We start from the raw sequence: 16,706 nt of genomic DNA on the forward strand, positions 1-16,706 counted from the left end.
CAGGATAATGTACAGTGAGCAGGTATCTATTACGAAATAAAGCCATATTTTTTTTATTTTTAATTAACACGCTGTTACGTGTACTACCTGCAGTACCACCTCCACGCCACTGGGGGTCTCTCTCTCTCTCTCTCTCTCTCTCTCTCTGCTCCGTCCTTACCGGTCTGCACGTGTGTTGTTTGAGCTGGGCTTGTGGCTACGCGAGATTTGTGTCGGTGCAGCAACATGTCGGCGTCTAAGAGAAAACGTGGAGGACAGGCTCATGTCGAGAAAAAGGCAAAGAAAGTAAAATTTGTCGCAGATGACGGTGAAACACCAGATGAAGCCGAACAGGAGCAGAAAAATGAAGTCACGATCCCACCACCGGTTTCCAAGGTAACAGCTCGTGCCTGTTATTAGCCAGTGAAGTTGGTAGCTAGTTAGCTAACTTAAGTTCAGCAGTACACAGAGTGTGCAGTTCTATTTTCCTAAACTTATTTAGTGTCGTTGTTCTACTTAAACCGCTAACATCTTGCAGCCATGACAAACTGACTGAATGTGGTAATTTAATGTGTTAAGTTAGCATTGTAATGTCTAAATCACAACGTCAACAGACATAAAACAGGGCCAAGCAGAGTGGCCATTATTAGGGTAAATACTTTAAACTCCATAAGAATCGACGTGTTTCAGTTTGTTCTGATGTTATGATATGCTTTCTCTTGAACAGGGTAAATGGACCAACAAGGAAAGGGTTCTCATTTTCTCCTCAAGAGGCGTCAACTTCAGAACAAGACACTTAATGCAGGACCTGAGAACCATGATGCCTCATTCAAAAGCAGGTGAGTATTCATATACTGAACGGTATGGTTACAAATCACGTTGCTGTTAGTCTGACATACAGTTAGTGGGAGTTGTCATTTTCGCATCACAAAAACACATTGTCACTGGAAAGAAAAAACAATGAAAATCATGTAATGTGACATTTGTTTGGGTCTGTACCAAACAAACGTGTTTTTTTGTAGGTCAGGGCATCTCTGCAGCACAACAATACTTAAGTGTAATGATGTTCTGTCACCTATTTATCCTTTTTTATCAAGAAATTGCAGCATCTGCGATTTGGATATTGCACTTGGCCATATTGCTGTTGCCATAATATTTTGATCAATTCTTGCATCCCTGATATAATTATTTTATGTCTTACTTATTTTGGTCAGAGATAATAACAAGTCTTGTCTTTTCTCTGTTAGATACAAAAATGGACAGAAAGGACAAGTTGTTTGTTGTTAATGAGGTGAGTTTGTTGTTTAAAATTTGGACAACTTAATGTATAATCATATGCATTACAACACAGCTAAAGAGATGCGTTGTTCGCAGGTGTGTGAAATCAAAAACTGCAACAAATGCCTCTTTTTTGAGGCTAAGAAGAAGCAGGACTTCTATATGTGGTGAGTATATGATCTCTGTTATCATAAACATATATATATACATAGATGCCGCATTGGTCTTTGGATTGGACGTCAACAATGCCGCCATATTGGGCCGGGCAAGACTGACCTGTGAACATATAAATGGCGGGAGCTGAGGATTCTCTGGATGAAAGGACTGTAACTTTCTCAACCGATTCAAATGAGTTGTTAGATGAAAAGGTTTATGATCCAGGTGGAGTGTGGAGAAAAAGTTTAGTTTCTCTAACTTACTCCATGTAGATCATTTACACTTTAATATGATACGACTCAATGAAATTGTTTGAAAAATAAATATTACAGTGATTTTATCTAGCTCCCCCAGTTATATGTATTTGGTCACAGGTCAGTCTTGTCCTGTCCAATTTAGCAGTGACATTGACATTTGCATTAACAAGACATCTTTGTCTAATATGTCTCTGTCTCATTTTTTTTGTAAACATCACGCTGACCTTGTGTAATTACTTTTAAAGAACAAATTTAAAATAAACCCAATGTTTTTGTCTAATAGGATTTCAAACTCCCCTCATGGACCTTCTGCAAAGTTTCTGCTTCAAAACAGTGAGTCACATCTGTCCTACAGTCCTGAACTGCAGTAAACAACATCTGTCATGTGGAAAAACCTATTTATATTATTGTCTCCTCCACAGTTCATACTCTAGCTGAACTCAAGATGACAGGAAACTGCCTTAAAGGATCCAGACCGCTGCTCTCATTTGATCCTGTGAGTAACACTGTCCATTATATAATTGAATTAGGAGTGTATACTGTATATAGGGAGCTGTGTGCCACGAAGAGCTGTATTTTATTCCTTTATTCCAAACCGGACACCAGATAATTTCAGTGATTATCAAAACTAGGGCTGCAACTGATTATTCTTTGGATTCATCTATAAAACATTAAAAAAAAATTGTAAAATATGTTCATCAAACTCCCAGACCCCAGGGGGATTTCAAACCCAAACCCACAGATACTCAATTTAAAATGTTAAAGATTAGATTGAAAACTAAGTAATCCTCATTTGACAGGCTGATAGCAGCTGTTTGGCATTTTTGCTAAATAAAGTACTTGAGAATACAAACTAATTCTGCTTGATGTCACTGAGGAATCTGAACAAAAACCTGGACGCTCTTTGATTTCTCATTGTTGGTCCGAGTCATGAGTGGTCCTGAATTCACAAGCTGTTTTTACAAACTGCTTACCTAGAATTTAAAGTTATGTATGTTGACAGCTGATAGATCATTGGACAGATGAACCTTAACAAGACTAATTTTATTTGTCCCCTCTGATATTTGTTTTATTTCCAATATAGAAATTTGACAAGGAGCCCCACTACGCTTTACTGAAGGAGCTCTTCATCCAGGTGTGTATACAAGATGCACGCATTAATCCTGATCAGACTTGGTTTCTGCAGGTTTCAATAAGTAAAATTTAAGACTTTTTAAGGTCATTATGAATGTAAGGTAAGACCTGTTTTACATCCATACAAGCAAAAAGGTACATGAACACATGAGTGGTTATTGGTTCAGTGTTGGTTTCATTTTGTAGCTTACAATTTTTTCCCCCAGAAAAACATTTAAAAGTGAAACTGCGGGTAAATCTAACTTAGTAACAGTAATGTTATCATCATAAATCAAATCTAAGACTTGTCAAAAGCGTATTCAAGACATTTTAAAGGGACACTTCACCCTAAAGTCAAAAACACCTATTTTCTAGTAGAAAGAAAGTAGTTCTGTTAGATTCTACAATAAAAAGAAAATAGTTCCCTGATGAAACTGCTCACAACAAGATCTGGATTATCCTGAGTTACTAGGTCAGGATTTCCGGAAAGAAAACATAGCTGTTGAGTTTTTCAAATCAATTTTTTGGTGCTTTGAACACCACATGCTGAGTGTCATTTGGTCCCATTATAATGGAGAGAGGACAGACATCTTTACGTCTGAAATATCCAAAACTCGCACCAAAACAGTCTAGATGGATGAATAGCACTACATGTCAGAGGAAAAGCGGGAATGTTTGATTTTGGGGTGAACTGTCCCTTTAAGGCCTAAAAGTCAGATTATTGGATTTTAAAATATGCCAAAGCTAATATCATTGTAAAGCAGATGGAGTATGACATTTTGGAAATGCCTGAAACGTAGGTTGTACACTTACATTTTTAAATTTAAGGAAGTACTCATTACGTTTTCATATTCCAGACATTTTCCACGCCACGCTACCACCCTAAGAGTCAGCCGTTTGTGGACCATGTCTTCACATTCTCCATTGCAGACAACAGGATATGGTTCAGAAACTACCAGGTAATGTTTCACTATTCTTGGCCAACATTAGCATGTTTAGTTTAGATTTCAACACTTGTTCTGTTCAGAGACTCTGTTCTTTCTGTTTGCTGTTAGTTTTGTTGCAATAATTTCTCTGTGCCACGTTCAGATCATCGAGGAAGACGCCTCTCTAGTGGAGATCGGCCCTCGCTTTGTTCTCAACCTAATCAAGATCTTTCAGGGGAGCTTTGGAGGACCTACACTCTATGAAAATCCAAACTTCCAGTCTCCTAACATGGTAAAGCCAAGTGCATGCTAGTTTAAGTTGTAGAAGCATGTGATGTCACATAAAGTTCCTGATACATGACCATGCTACATCATTGTTCTCCTTACACACCAACAGCACCGGCGAGAGATCCGTCTGGCGGCTGCAGCCAGAATTCGTGAGAAGCAGATGGTGAAAGAGATAAAGAAAATAAAGAGGACTGAAGCGAAGGAAGATCTGGCCAGAGACGTCACTGCGGACGTCTTCCTCACACCGGCTGATGAGAAGCTGGTTCACATCCAGACAGAAGCACCGGAACCCAAAGTGGTGAAGAAGAACAAACACAAAGCTTTCAAAAGACAAAGGATGGCACGCAGGTAACTGGATGGACTGGATTAAGCTGAGTGAAAGGCTTACTGCTGCCATGATTCAGTGTTGTCTCAAGAAAGTGTGGAGATGCAGCAGTGATGTCAGGTCTGAAGCCCAATATTATGAGCTCTGTTAGTTCAGAAAAAGAAACATGTCATCATTTAATTCACACATTTGACAGAACTAGAGAAAATGGTCATAAATGGTCATAAATGTATGCTTTTACAATACTGCAAATAATATCAGCCCATCCTTTTTGATAAATGAAAGTGTTTCATCAATGTAAAAAAAAAACTTTATTGCTTTTGTGTGACTACAGTTGTTTTCTATGTCATGGAAATAAAACAATTCAGACATACTGTCTGTATCATCTGATCTGTACTCCAAACAAATTATAAAGTCTGTGCAGAGCTGTAGAGAAATCAAAGGTCTGTGGAGAGGAGGCACACTGTACACTTCACCTACCTGTAAAGGCGTAGTTCACCCAAAAGTGAAAATTCAGTCATCTACTCACCCACATGCCGATTGAAGGCCAGGTTTAGTTTTTTTTTACTACAAATAATCTGAAATATCTCTGTCTTATTTTATGTGCCATCAATCAGCTCACTGCATGCGTCAAAGGGAAAAAAAACAGGAAAGGCTCCATAATCATAAGAACACATACTGAACAGACAACAGCTGGACTATAAACCATGAACAGTCATGAAGTTACAGGCAACGTTGGCATGTCAAGGGGCTCAAAATACCTGGTCTCCATGGTAACAATGTATTATGCAGTAACTGTGCACACAATCATCTTCCATATCTGTCTATGAAATAATGAACTCAGTATATTAGTGATCTAACTTCACACAGGTGAAAAACAAGGCCAGGCAGGTGACATCATCTCCCCACAAAATCCAGTAGTAACGCTCCAAAAGATGAACCAGTTGATTTATAACAATACAACCCTTGCCACTGTGTCCATTATCCATTATGACCATTAAAGTCCAGTATTTCTTTCTGTGTGCACTTCACTGGCTGCACTTCCTCCTCTGGCAGACTTCTCATCCAGAGCGACTGGTCGTCACTCAAGTTAAGGTGCTTATTGTTTTTTTAAAAGGGGGATTCAGTGGACCATAATCACTCCTCCTCCACCTCCTCGTCAGGACAACAGTAATATTCTACAAAGCAGATCTGTCCATCGTCATTCCTGACCAGGTACTGCAGAGAGAGGAAGCCCCTGTTGTCCGTCCTCACAGAGACTTTACAGGACAGAGCCAGGGCTTTGGTGGACGGCTTCAGCAGAGACATCTTGTAGCTGTTACAGAGAGGACAGCACAGAATGCAGAGGTTTAATAAAACTCATTACAGGCAGATAAAGACAAGAATATTCTTCAGAGTTAAGGAAAAAATATGATCTTCAAGCCTCACACTTTTCCTGATATCTAAATACACAGAACTTTATTGAGTCCCAGTTTCTTTCTGTGCGCTAACCTGTTGGTTTGTGTCTTGGTGCATCGGAACAGCTCCATCATGTCTGAGTCTTTGGGATAATCATAATGGGCGTTTCCAGAGTTTCCAAACGTGGACAACCTGAAAAACAGAACAAACCAATATTTATAAAACTCAAAGTTTTAGTGTGCTTACTTCACCTTGATGGATTTGACAGTTAAAATATTGAAATGGGTTTTACAAATATAATAATGAGCCAAATGTTCTTTAAATATCATACTGTAGAACACACAGTGATGCTTTATAAAAAGTAATACAAGACTACCCACCTGAAGTAAGGCTGGCTGGGGGACATGGTGATCTGTAGCACCTCGCTGGTCATGTCCAGCTCAGAGAAAGCTTCCTTCAGACTCTCTGACAGCAGGATCACCTTTCAAAAGAGCCAGAGGAACATGAGAGGGATCAATTATGTATTGTTTGGTAAAACATGCAGAAATATTTAGAAAGGTTTGTTAAGTAAACAAGTCATTGCAAGCAACAGAAAACTTGTATTTTTACTGATGACGTGTAGCCTCTGAAGAGATGCCTTATCTGTGTATGTCTCTTTTATCATATAAAATAATGACCTTGTTTGTGACGTTGTTGCTGCAGAACTCAAAGTCAATTGGCTCTTCTGGTTCTTGTGTGTTGATCTTGCACACAGTCACTACCCCACCTTCCTCCAGGAACAGAGTCAGAGGGTAACCGTAACCCCTGTAGCACATCCGCAACGCTGTTGAAACTCCTGCAACATCACACGAGGGAGATGATGTGGGTGAAAATGTTGAGTCATACATAAGATGGATAGTAATCTACTATGGCTGAAAAGACTAAAACATTTAAAACTCTGGTTAAACAGAGTTATATCTGACTTCTTTTTTCTTTTGCTCGATCTCAAGTTGGATTTCGGATGTTACCTGGTACCGTGGTTCCTCCAAAGATATTGAGGCAGTCCAGCAGAACAGTGAGGTTGACCTGGAAACCCACTAAATCTTCCTTTATGGTGAACTCTTGGAAGATCTCAGCCTGGAATAAAAACAGGGCATATTGGTTCTTTCAACATTATGTATTTAACAGAAACTAAATTTGAGGGAAATCAAGACTCTGCTGCATTGAATTTGATCACTTCCTCTGAGTTTTTGCATTAAAAATGTATAGGCATTATTTCAATATATTTAAAGGAAACGCACCTGGATGAAGGCATTGGCCTGCAGACATTTGGAGTCCTCGACAGTGACCTTCAGGCCGTTGGGTGTAGCGCTGAAGATGGCGTGGTCTTTGAATGTGATGGCTTTCAGTATGTTGGACAGATTACGGGCATTATCCATACTGGCCACTAAAACGTACTGTTCATCATCGGCCTGCGACTGGGTTGACAGAGGCATTGTGGCACGGAAATGAAGACACAAGGGGAGCTTCACAAGAAACACTGGAACAGCGAAAGGTCAGAAAGTTAAAAATTGAACAAAAAACCCCAGACAAAATTCTCATGAAAGGCTGACTTTTTAGAGATGCGTGGTTCTCACAGGACAGCAACACTTAAAACATATGATTATTTTATAGAATATGATGCATAGCTGTATACATAACTCCATAACAGTATATAAAGTAGTTGAAAATAGCTCAAACTTAAACATCAGCAGTACTAAAATGCAACATACATGTTAATGTAACAGTACTGTTCATTCAAAAAATGTCATATGTAATAGTAAAACACTGACAGGGACTATTATACTGCACAATGAGTAGTTTGACCTTTGATAATGCTCTTGATAATACATAAAATTTACTAAAATAAGGTTTGAATGCAGGACTTTTACTTGTAGCGGTGTATCTCAGAAAAGGAGCTAACTACTTCTTCCACCATTTTCAAATGAAAAGCAATATCTTCTGATGTAAATTGTACCATATTTTGAGGAAACTGTCATTTGCTGTGTGTTGTTGACACATTTTTAGCTATGCTATATTGCAGCTAATGTCGTGTAATTAGACTTGAAACAACGTAAATAGCAAATTATCGCTAATTTCAGTGCTATGTGTCGTACTACCTAGCATCCTTGGTGAATATTCTCTTTAAAAAAACGCTTCTGGTACCTGTAATTATATGTCAATCCCTTACAAAGCTGTAATTCAGACAGAAACACGGCTCTGTTTTGAAGAAAAGCGCCCTGGTATGCAACAACTTCCGCTTCTGTACGGAAGTCGGTTCTGCGCCTGCGTGGACGTATTCGAGAGACTTCTCAACTTGGGTCCAAACCGCATGAGAAATATCCTGTCAACATCGGCCGTACGTGTCAACAGTGGTGGTCTGTGATCCACAGAGGTAAGAATTATCAATCAGTTAAGTCCTGTGGCGATAAAACTGATGTTTAGTCCGCAGCTTAGTTACATTTCCTCATATGTGTTATTATTACCATCGGGCGATGGCAGGAAGCTAGTGTTAGCTGTTAGCTAACAGTCCCTCTGACGACGCTGTAATTGTAGTGTTTGTCGATCAAGAGCAAGACAAGTTAATAGCAAACAGAGGTTTCTCTGACGATTAAACTTACCAAGGAGAGATGAAAACACTGCGTCAACTTAGTAAGATAACATTAGCTTCTCAAACAGGTTGGCAGAAATCTGCTTACTGAAGTGTTAGTTAGCTTAGTTCTAGAGAAGAGACTTGTCTAAACACTTGCATTCAGCTTGATATTCTTTTACTCTTGCTGTAATGTCGTCGATTCTCATCTTTAAACTAGAGCTTTATCATACATTATTTATGGAGGACCAGGCTTTCATCGCAGCTTAACACCACCCAAATCTACTTTGGTAGATTTTTAATTATATGTTTGTGGATGGCTAATTGGCCCTGGTGCTGTCAATATTTTTGTCAAGTGGAGACATGACAAAAAATATTGGTTCAAAAACAAACCAACTGTTAAAACAGAATAGTGACATTTATCTTAAAGTAGTTTTGAATCTAAATTATTAAATATTTTTTACAAATTCTAAAAAGAATTTCTAGTCTGAAGCAGCTTTACTGCTTCAGACTAGGGCTGTCAGAATATCAGTCTGTCATGGCCAGAATAATTCAAACAGACAGTGAGTGAAAGACAAATGCTATCAATCAAATTCATCTTGAACTGTAGTTATTGTGCCTTTTGTATCTTTTTGTCAAATGAATTACACTAAACACTACTAAATACAAGTGTAGGGAGGTGGAGAGAGAGTGTGTAACCATTACTGTACAAAATACACAAAGATTAATGGATAATGAAAAAGCAACCAGATAAACTGATGAGTCTAATGATATTATCATGTGTATTATTAACGTGATGTAATTATTTCATATTTAAAATATCACCATTATCACCTGTACTGGTTCACTGCAGCACCCCTGCTTCAGATAAGAAGTTTTGTACAATTTCTCTTTTATTTATTAAAACCAAACTAAGTGTTGTTGTCTAATACACACCCGGTAGACAGGCAGGTGCATAGGAAAATGATTAATGAGAGAGATGAGGTTAAAGTCCTGCACACTGTCAGCTTATTAGTTAGTTTATTTGAAACACAATGTTAGACTTTAGTTAGACTTTAAAAGACAGGTTTTGATCCAGTTTCACTTTGCTCCATCCATGGTGTTGAAAAATACATGGACCTCATACATGAAACAATCATAGCAACCATCTAGCATTGCCCTCTTTGCATCTTTATGAAAATACTAGAGAAATATTGTGCGACACTGATGTAACCACATAGCAACAATGCAGCAAAACCTGTAGCAAACAGTTATTCAGGTGTCAATAACTTTGTGAACTTCACATGGCCTTATGGACAGATATTTTGAATTTTAAACCATGGAAATATCCATATCGACAGTTCAGTCACATCTTGTCCAGTGAAAACAAGAAATAAATTGCCCTTGTTAATATCTGGGCGTGAAAAGCTTTACACTCTTGTGGCCACTGAGCTGAAGACTCGTTATTAAACTTTTTTGACATCTTGTGCATCTCTTCCTTCTTTCTCTTCTTCAGGTTCTTTTCTGTTGGCAGCCTGTCTGAGCCACAGTCATGGTGTGCATTCCCTGTATTGTGATTCCTGTCCTGTTGTGGGTCTACAAGAGGTACCTGGAGCCATTCCTCTATCCCATCATTTCACCTATAATGAACATATTCTGGCCCAAAAAAGCAGTCCAGGAGACAACAACAAATGACCAAAAAGTTAGTGAAAAGAGTAATGGGACTTGCAAGGTAAGTTGATGGAGAAGAATGATTTTGATTTATTATGACATTTTAATGTTTGAAGCATTTTCCCATTAACTATTTGTGTAGGACTAGGTGGTAATTCAATATTATAGAAACTCTGAATGTTTTTTTTCCTCATATTTAATCTAATTTATGGGTTAAACTGGATTTCACTACATCTACTCAAAACTAAACCTGGAGTTGGTTTTGAGCCTCTTTCATGATTGTGTGATCTTGTTAACAGCATTTCTAAAGGCATTTTCTTTCTCACGTCTTTCAGGCCGAAAGCAACGGCGAGGTCATAGCCAATGGATCCACTATAGCAGCAGATAAGAAGACAGATTGACGTCTCCAAATGTTTGTAATAATGCATTTAAAACGGTGTAAATATTCCATTAATATAATTTAGAGAAACTATGAATTAACTTATCAGTCTTCTTTGAATAGAGGGGGTTTGTAAACTTCCATATAATGTGTACTGTTTTTATTTTTTTTTTTAATTTTCACTAACTTTAAGAAACCGATTGTTGTTGATACATTTTCCTTGTTAATCATGAATAGATACATGCATTTACTGTATTCAATATTCAATCTCAATGAAATTGTTTTAAGTCAAACTTTGAATTTAAAAAATGAATAAAAGAAAATTGCAAATAAATAAGATGCTCATTTATTGCTCCCATATTAAGCTGTGTGTCCATTTCTGTTTACTCACTTCACACTATAGGCATGAAAGGTAAACTATGCAGGAAAACAGGACTCCATAATCGTGATCCCCAACCTTTATTCCTTGTAGCCTGCACACATACTCAAGAATAAATAATCCATTCTAAATTATTGTCAAAAATTTACATCAATTATAATTGTTTCCATTCTTAGAACCTTTACCTTTGGTAAATGTCTCTTCTCCACTATAAACTTAACATTTTTCACAGTGGTGTGTCCCACTAACTAGTCTTATTTTTGAGTGATGACAAAATGTACCTTTCTAAATAATTGTGTTAATTGTGATTTCAGTTAACACGTTCAGATGTAATGTTGACAACCTCGGCCTTGGGGGCCACCCTGTGATTTTTGATCCACCCCTAAGTGGGGCCTGTACCTTGGGTTGGGAACCAGTGCTTTACAATTATGTAGCAATCAACAGTTACATTACTGTCTCAGCCTCTCTCCTCTGCTATCTGCCATGAACTGTCTGTGTCTGAAGAGAGTATGTCCTAAAAGAGAATGAAATTATTTATTTGGAGTTTTAAGACTTCCTTTGTATCCTGAAATAATATAAATGTGACAGCAATATGCCTGTGTACAATTGAGTTGAGATGTGTATTCAAATAAACAGTAGAAAAATCTGTTTATATCTATATCAGGTGTTTTTTCTGTGATCACAAAGGTGTGATTTTTGTCTTTGTTTACATCTGTATTAATCAGCATTTGTAATGACAATATTTTTAAAGCAAATTGTATTGCCTTGTCAAAATATAATATAAATGCACATGCCTTGACTTCCTTTTCTTGCTTAACTTTTTTTTTGTCACTCATCAGTAACTAAGAAAAATGCCCTTTCTTCTCCTGAACTGACACATAGAGAATTTATTTTTGTATTGTGCGCATTCACTCTTAATGGAATAATTTTCCTCAGTCAAATATGTCAATAAATAAGAGAAAATCTTTTCAGACTGATACTGATAAGTGCCTTCATCCGAACTTGTTAGCAACTTATTGTTTAAAAATTTAATTGATTTTCATATTGACAGTATAAATGTGACAGTAGTGCCTGTGTAAAAGCATTACATCCTGGAGAAGTTCCAAAATATCTTTAATAACTTCAAATAACCTCTAAGTAGGTAGAAATGTGAGGTTTAGAACAGGCAGTTGGGATCTATTGCCCCTATTTCTATCTGCAACGTCACCAACGTATAATCAACGCCCATATGGCGTCATCACGCAAGGGGTGGCGACGTGGAAAACATGGTGGATAGGAGTATGTAGAGTAAACTTAATTGTCTCAAATTGCCCAGAATTTCAGGTATTCGCAGTTTTAAATTAAACTCGATAAACGAATCGAACTAAAGGCATATTTAGTGTAAAAACCAGTCGCAGTTTAACGGTCCTGGGAGCCGAGAGAGCCGCGGAAACCGCGAGAAGCATTTATGACAGGTAAGCCGAGCGGTCAGCTGATATCAAACAAGCAGTGGATGTTAGCTGCTTTCTGGACAGGGAGTTACTAAACCAACGGTTAACCGACACCGTCACGAGTTAGTAGTTTATCTAGCTATGGCCCCGTGCTAATTTGGGACCGTCAGTTTATCGTGTTGACAGTCAAAGTTTCCGAGGCACATAATTTTTCCTGCAGTTGAAACAGGATGAGCTAGCTTACCGTCCTACACGTTGGTTAACTGGAGTAGCAAGTGCAAGTGAGCAGATACAGCTACTTATGAGTTAGCACACCGAATCAGGACATTAGGACATAAAGTCACAAGAAGAGTGTTCACGAATGACACAAGAAACTGTATGTTTTGGTAGCATGTTTGTGACTTTCATTTGCTAACGATAATACATGAAATGCTGAGATTATCCTCTGTGCTTTCCACTGCTCTGTGCTTCTTGTATGCTGCAGTTCAGTTGGGCAAATGTTGGCTAGCTGGCTACACCTGTGTGCCAAAGGTGTGTCATTTCAAGAAAACAAAACACGCGTCCTGGTTCATTATGTGTCATCCTGTAGGGAATGTATTCAGTGAGGACAGATCTACTTTGCTCAGATATGATTGTCAATAGGGCTGGGCAATATATCAATATTATATAGGTAGATATTGTGGTAAGAGACTAGATATCGTTATATAATGATATGGCATAAGTGTTTTTTCTTGGCTTTAAAGGCTGCATCACACTTAAGCAGGGGTCTGCAACCCAAATGATCAAAAGAGACATTTTTGGCCAAAAAAATCTGTCTGGAGCCACAGCTATTAAATTCTTTGTTTTCATTGAAGACTAATTTTTTATTTGATATCCATAGCTAGCTTATCGAGACTCAAGAAGACTAGACACAGCCAAAATTTAGAGGAAAAGGCACTGAGCCATACACATAGTCTGTGACCCACGCTTTAGTTAACAAAATATTAAGCTATTCTTTTATTCAGTATAAAGGCCACATAATTTTACTGTTGGCAAATGTAAGAATCACATTACACTGTAAAAACAACTGAGACGACTTAAAATTTCAAGGCAGTGTACTGTAATAGATTGTTGAGTTAGTAGATGACTTACTTTTGTTGTTTGATAAACTTAAATCTTTGAGTTTTAGATACTCAACAAAATTGTATTTCTAAAATTGGTCACGGTGAGCTGTGAATCTGATTCATCATTATTTTGGTGCCTGAAAATTAAATGATTTAAATAAAAATTTTAACCATCATTCACTCTCATTTGAATGAATTTAGTCCGTTATTTTTTAAATACAATTTTTGGGGTTTCTAAAACTCAAAGTTTATCCAAAGAAGAAAAGTGAATTATCTCAATAAAATGTTAGTAGTCTGTAAAACTTTTTAGCAACCTTCAGAGGAGGTATGAAGGGGACGCTATACAACATTACAGTATTAGGCAGGTGGTTTTAATGTTGTGGTTGGTCAATGTGTGTAAAGGACAGTTTTGCTAAGGTCCCTCTATTTAAAAGAGAAGTCAAACTCTGGGTGATGAGTGAAGCAGTAATTAGTATATGGTCATCAAATTGGCTTGAATATTGTGACTGCTAGTTTTTACTGAGCTAATTAGACCTTTTGTGGATTAAAACAGTTGGTAGATATGTTGTGTGTTGAGTTGGTTATTAATCTTGGTGATGACAGCCGCAATGAAAGCATTTCCTCTCCCCAGGATTTGTCATATGCCTGGTGAAAAAGCAGTGAAGAGTGGTGAGTCTGGCTGAGTGCAGCCAGTAGTGATGGGTGCCAACACCAGCCAGGTCAGTGACCTGTCCGACAACCCCAGCCTGAAGGCCCTGGTGGGCACAGAGTCCATATCGGAGAATGACCCATTCTGGAACCAGCTCATCTCCTTCACCTTCATCAGTCCCACCAGCAGGTACACAAACACACACTGAGGTTCTGTCAACATGTGTCTAATTATGTGCAGGAATGTTGCACTTCAGCAATTCCAGGCTGTGTTCACAGCTTCACAGATGCACAAATGTCGACCTTTTGTCATAATGCTCTGTTTGCCAAAAAAACTTAATTAAAGGTTCAAATGCTTTGTTTCTCTGGAGCTCTCTGCTGCATCTTATAATGATGAAGCCATAAGATGCAACTGAAAGCTCCATTGAAAGATAGTGGCAGACCTGTAAAGGAATCTTAGCTAAACTACTATTTCCAAGGTCAGGAACTCCCATATTCAATACTTTGTTGATGTTTTTGATGTTTAGAAAGAAGTTTTGGGTACTTGTGAATGCCAGGCCATCCTGTCAAGAGCATACAGACTAAATCATTGGACAAATACTCAGAATCAGAATAATTTAACATAAAATTACTCTTAGTTGCAGCTCTAGATTAAATTCTTATACACAAAACAAGAAGCCAGTCAAAAGGGACACAAATTTGTGGTAAAAGTGATAGACAGGGGCAAAATCTCCTGAATTGTTGACCTATGGGATTTTAGCGGAAACTATATATCGTTTGGAAGTGTTTCTCATCAGTTGCAAAGCTGGTATCTTTAAAGATTTAGAGGACAGCAAACTATGACTGACTCCTTATTCCTTCTTGAAAATTCCTTCATCCCAAGCATCTACCTGAGAGTTAAAGTATGTTATACCACCAGACATTTGGCACAAAACCGTCAAGATTCTCAGGCAGGATCCAGCATTGAACTGCAGACAGGATGTTTGCAGCAATAATCCAAAAGCGTTACTATCCTGCTGAGAATAGATCCACTGGTGAATGTTTACAGTAGATCCTTTGTAAATAAAAGTCAGGACATGCATTCCTTCTTACAGCTGGACTGTGACTGATGTTAAACATTCATCTAGTAAGGGAGTGTCATTCACTCATCTGTGTAACATTAACAGAGCTTGTGCGCTTAAACACAAATCCTGCTCATTATAAGGCTTTACTTTCCTCGTTTTGTCCAAAATCTGGGCATCTTACCCAACACCGTAAAAGACATCGGGGAATAAAAGAATAGTTTGACATTTTGGGAAATACACAGATTCATTGTCATACTAAGAGTTAGATGCCAAGATGGATATCCCAGTCATACCTGCAGCCAGCAGTCGCTTAGCTTAGCAAAGAGACTGGAATCTGGTGGAAACGGCTAGCCTGGCTCTGTCCAAATGTAACAGAATTGGCCTACCAGTACCTTTAAAGCTCCCATTTGTTCAGTCCACACAAAAACCAAATAATAAAAACAACAGTTCACCTTTTTTGTGGGGGATTATGTGCTAGGCTATTTCTGCCAGGAGCAGTTGCCAAGCAACCAGAGGAGACTCCAGCAACTGGTCCTGGTCATAAAATAGTCCAGTGCATAACCCCCTGTAAAACTGCAAATTGCCATTTATACACTTTGGGTTTTGTACCTATTAAACAAGCGGGATACAGATATTTAAGAGCCAGAATACCCCCCCCCCCCTTTTTTTTTTTCTAGTCTGTGTGCTAAACTAAGTTAACTATCGACTGGATGTAGCTACATATTTACCAGAGTGGTCAGTCAAGAGATCAATGTTCTTATCTATCTCTCAGCAAAAAAGCCAATTAGTGTATTTCCCAGAACTATCCTTTTAAAGGTCTCAGTCTGACCCAGCTGGTCCCGCCAGTTCCGGCTGCTGAAAACCTTTTTCGCTCATGATCACAGTGATGAGGGCAGAGAATGATTTTACTGTCAAAATGAAACGTACTGCACACACGTATGGCATGATGGCACTTGACAGAGCATTTATATAACTTAGATTTTCAGTCTTCTGCAGCCACAAACTATTTCAATGTTGTTAGTGTTTGATTATTCTCTCTTTATTTTCTGTTGCATATATTTTAAGTAGCTTCTCCTTTTCTTTCTAAATTTCTTCTTCCCTGTTTTTCCTTTAAAACAGTGGAGACTCCAAGTTGCTGGAAGAGGCTGTCATACCCCTGGCCAAGACCCTTAGTACGTTGCCCATGATATTAATATGCCTTGTGTGTTTATGTGGTTTTATTACTCAATAAGTACCTTGGTGACATGAATAGCAACCTCTCCCAAGTTTAAAAAAAGAATAGACATATCTTTCTTCATGTTGTTTGTATGCCAGACTATCAAATTTGGATGTTTCTGTAGCTTATGTAATGCAGTTGATACGTTCTCTCCTCCTTTTTTTTCCCCCCTCCAAGTTGAAAACAATCCCAGAACGGGGAACTTTGGCGCTCTTGTGAGAATTTTTCTGGGAAGAACCAAAGAGCTGAAAATCTCCACAGAATGCCAAGAGTGAGTATGGGAACCTCGGAGGAGAGAATGAACTGGGATGACTGTGTCACTAATGATCGCCCCTGTGCATGTCAGCGTTCACTATGTAGGAGTGCAGGCTGGTTATTGTTTCATCGCAGGCAGTCAGGGAATCCGTCTTCTTTTACGGGGAAGAAACACTGAAGTGGTTGCAGTTTCCCATGAGAAAACTGCTGAGGTATAACCATCAACACATGGTGCATTATTCTACATCTGCTGC

The 16,706-nt window shown here is 38.3% G+C and overlaps 4 protein-coding genes across 4 annotated transcripts in view; 3 read left to right on the plus strand and 1 right to left on the minus strand.

The window, feature by feature from the left end:
• The first annotated feature begins 180 nt into the window (after positions 1-180).
• Positions 181-4,525, plus strand: brix1 (biogenesis of ribosomes BRX1). The gene is made up of 10 exons (XM_084746480.1): positions 181-375; positions 707-818; positions 1,227-1,270; positions 1,354-1,424; positions 1,954-2,003; positions 2,093-2,166; positions 2,755-2,805; positions 3,641-3,742; positions 3,873-4,001; positions 4,107-4,525. Exons 1-10 carry the CDS (start codon positions 226-228, stop codon positions 4,347-4,349), a joined length of 1,026 nt encoding a protein of 341 aa, XP_084602606.1. The 5' UTR covers positions 181-225; the 3' UTR covers positions 4,350-4,525.
• A 626-nt stretch (positions 4,526-5,151) lies between these two features.
• On the minus strand, positions 5,152-8,022 carry rad1 (RAD1 homolog (S. pombe)). The gene is made up of 7 exons (XM_084746209.1): positions 7,905-8,022; positions 7,001-7,239; positions 6,728-6,836; positions 6,398-6,555; positions 6,101-6,201; positions 5,814-5,912; positions 5,152-5,637 (listed from the first exon to the last, which is right to left on the minus strand). The coding sequence occupies exons 2-7, from the start codon at positions 7,193-7,195 to the stop codon at positions 5,460-5,462; spliced, it is 840 nt and encodes a 279-aa protein (XP_084602335.1). The 5' UTR covers positions 7,196-7,239; positions 7,905-8,022; the 3' UTR covers positions 5,152-5,459.
• On the plus strand, positions 7,994-10,717 carry c21h18orf32 (chromosome 21 C18orf32 homolog). Its single transcript, XM_084746210.1, has 3 exons — positions 7,994-8,133; positions 9,824-10,039; positions 10,314-10,717. The coding sequence occupies exons 2-3, from the start codon at positions 9,860-9,862 to the stop codon at positions 10,377-10,379; spliced, it is 246 nt and encodes an 81-aa protein (XP_084602336.1). The 5' UTR covers positions 7,994-8,133; positions 9,824-9,859; the 3' UTR covers positions 10,380-10,717.
• Positions 10,718-11,980: 1,263 nt separating this feature from the next.
• Positions 11,981-16,706, plus strand: part of dym (dymeclin) — a 72,856-nt gene continuing 68,130 nt past the window's right edge. Inside the window, exons 1-4 of the mRNA XM_084746178.1 lie at positions 11,981-12,190; positions 13,901-14,107; positions 16,101-16,153; positions 16,375-16,468. Coding sequence (XP_084602304.1) covers positions 13,968-14,107; positions 16,101-16,153; positions 16,375-16,468 — 287 coding nt within the window. The 5' untranslated portion in view covers positions 11,981-12,190; positions 13,901-13,967. The remainder of the gene's footprint in view (positions 12,191-13,900; positions 14,108-16,100; positions 16,154-16,374; positions 16,469-16,706) is intronic.

This window comes from Lutjanus erythropterus, chromosome 20 (assembly GCF_056507025.1).
Source record: "Lutjanus erythropterus isolate fLutEry1 chromosome 20, fLutEry1.hap2, whole genome shotgun sequence".
NCBI classification, from domain to species: Eukaryota; Metazoa; Chordata; class Actinopteri; order Lutjaniformes; family Lutjanidae; genus Lutjanus; species Lutjanus erythropterus.

Bases quoted from the DNA above. Each gene is read 5' to 3' on its own strand.
- brix1 (XM_084746480.1), top strand. From the start codon at position 226: ATGTCGGCGTCTAAGAGAAAACGTGGAGGACAGGCTCATGTCGAGAAA. The intron at 819-1,226 runs GTGAGTATTCAT...TTTCTCTGTTAG, and splicing joins GATGCCTCATTCAAAAGCAG to ATACAAAAATGGACAGAAAG. The intron at 2,004-2,092 runs GTGAGTCACATC...TCTCCTCCACAG, and splicing joins AAAGTTTCTGCTTCAAAACA to TTCATACTCTAGCTGAACTC.
- c21h18orf32 (XM_084746210.1), top strand. From the start codon at position 9,860: ATGGTGTGCATTCCCTGTATTGTGATTCCTGTCCTGTTGTGGGTCTAC. The intron at 10,040-10,313 runs GTAAGTTGATGG...CACGTCTTTCAG, and splicing joins AGAGTAATGGGACTTGCAAG to GCCGAAAGCAACGGCGAGGT.
- rad1 (XM_084746209.1), bottom strand. From the start codon at position 7,195: ATGCCTCTGTCAACCCAGTCGCAGGCCGATGATGAACAGTACGTTTTA. The intron at 6,837-7,000 runs GTGCGTTTCCTT...TTTTTATTCCAG, and splicing joins AGGCCAATGCCTTCATCCAG to GCTGAGATCTTCCAAGAGTT. The intron at 5,913-6,100 runs GTGGGTAGTCTT...TCTGTTTTTCAG, and splicing joins CCCAGCCAGCCTTACTTCAG to GTTGTCCACGTTTGGAAACT.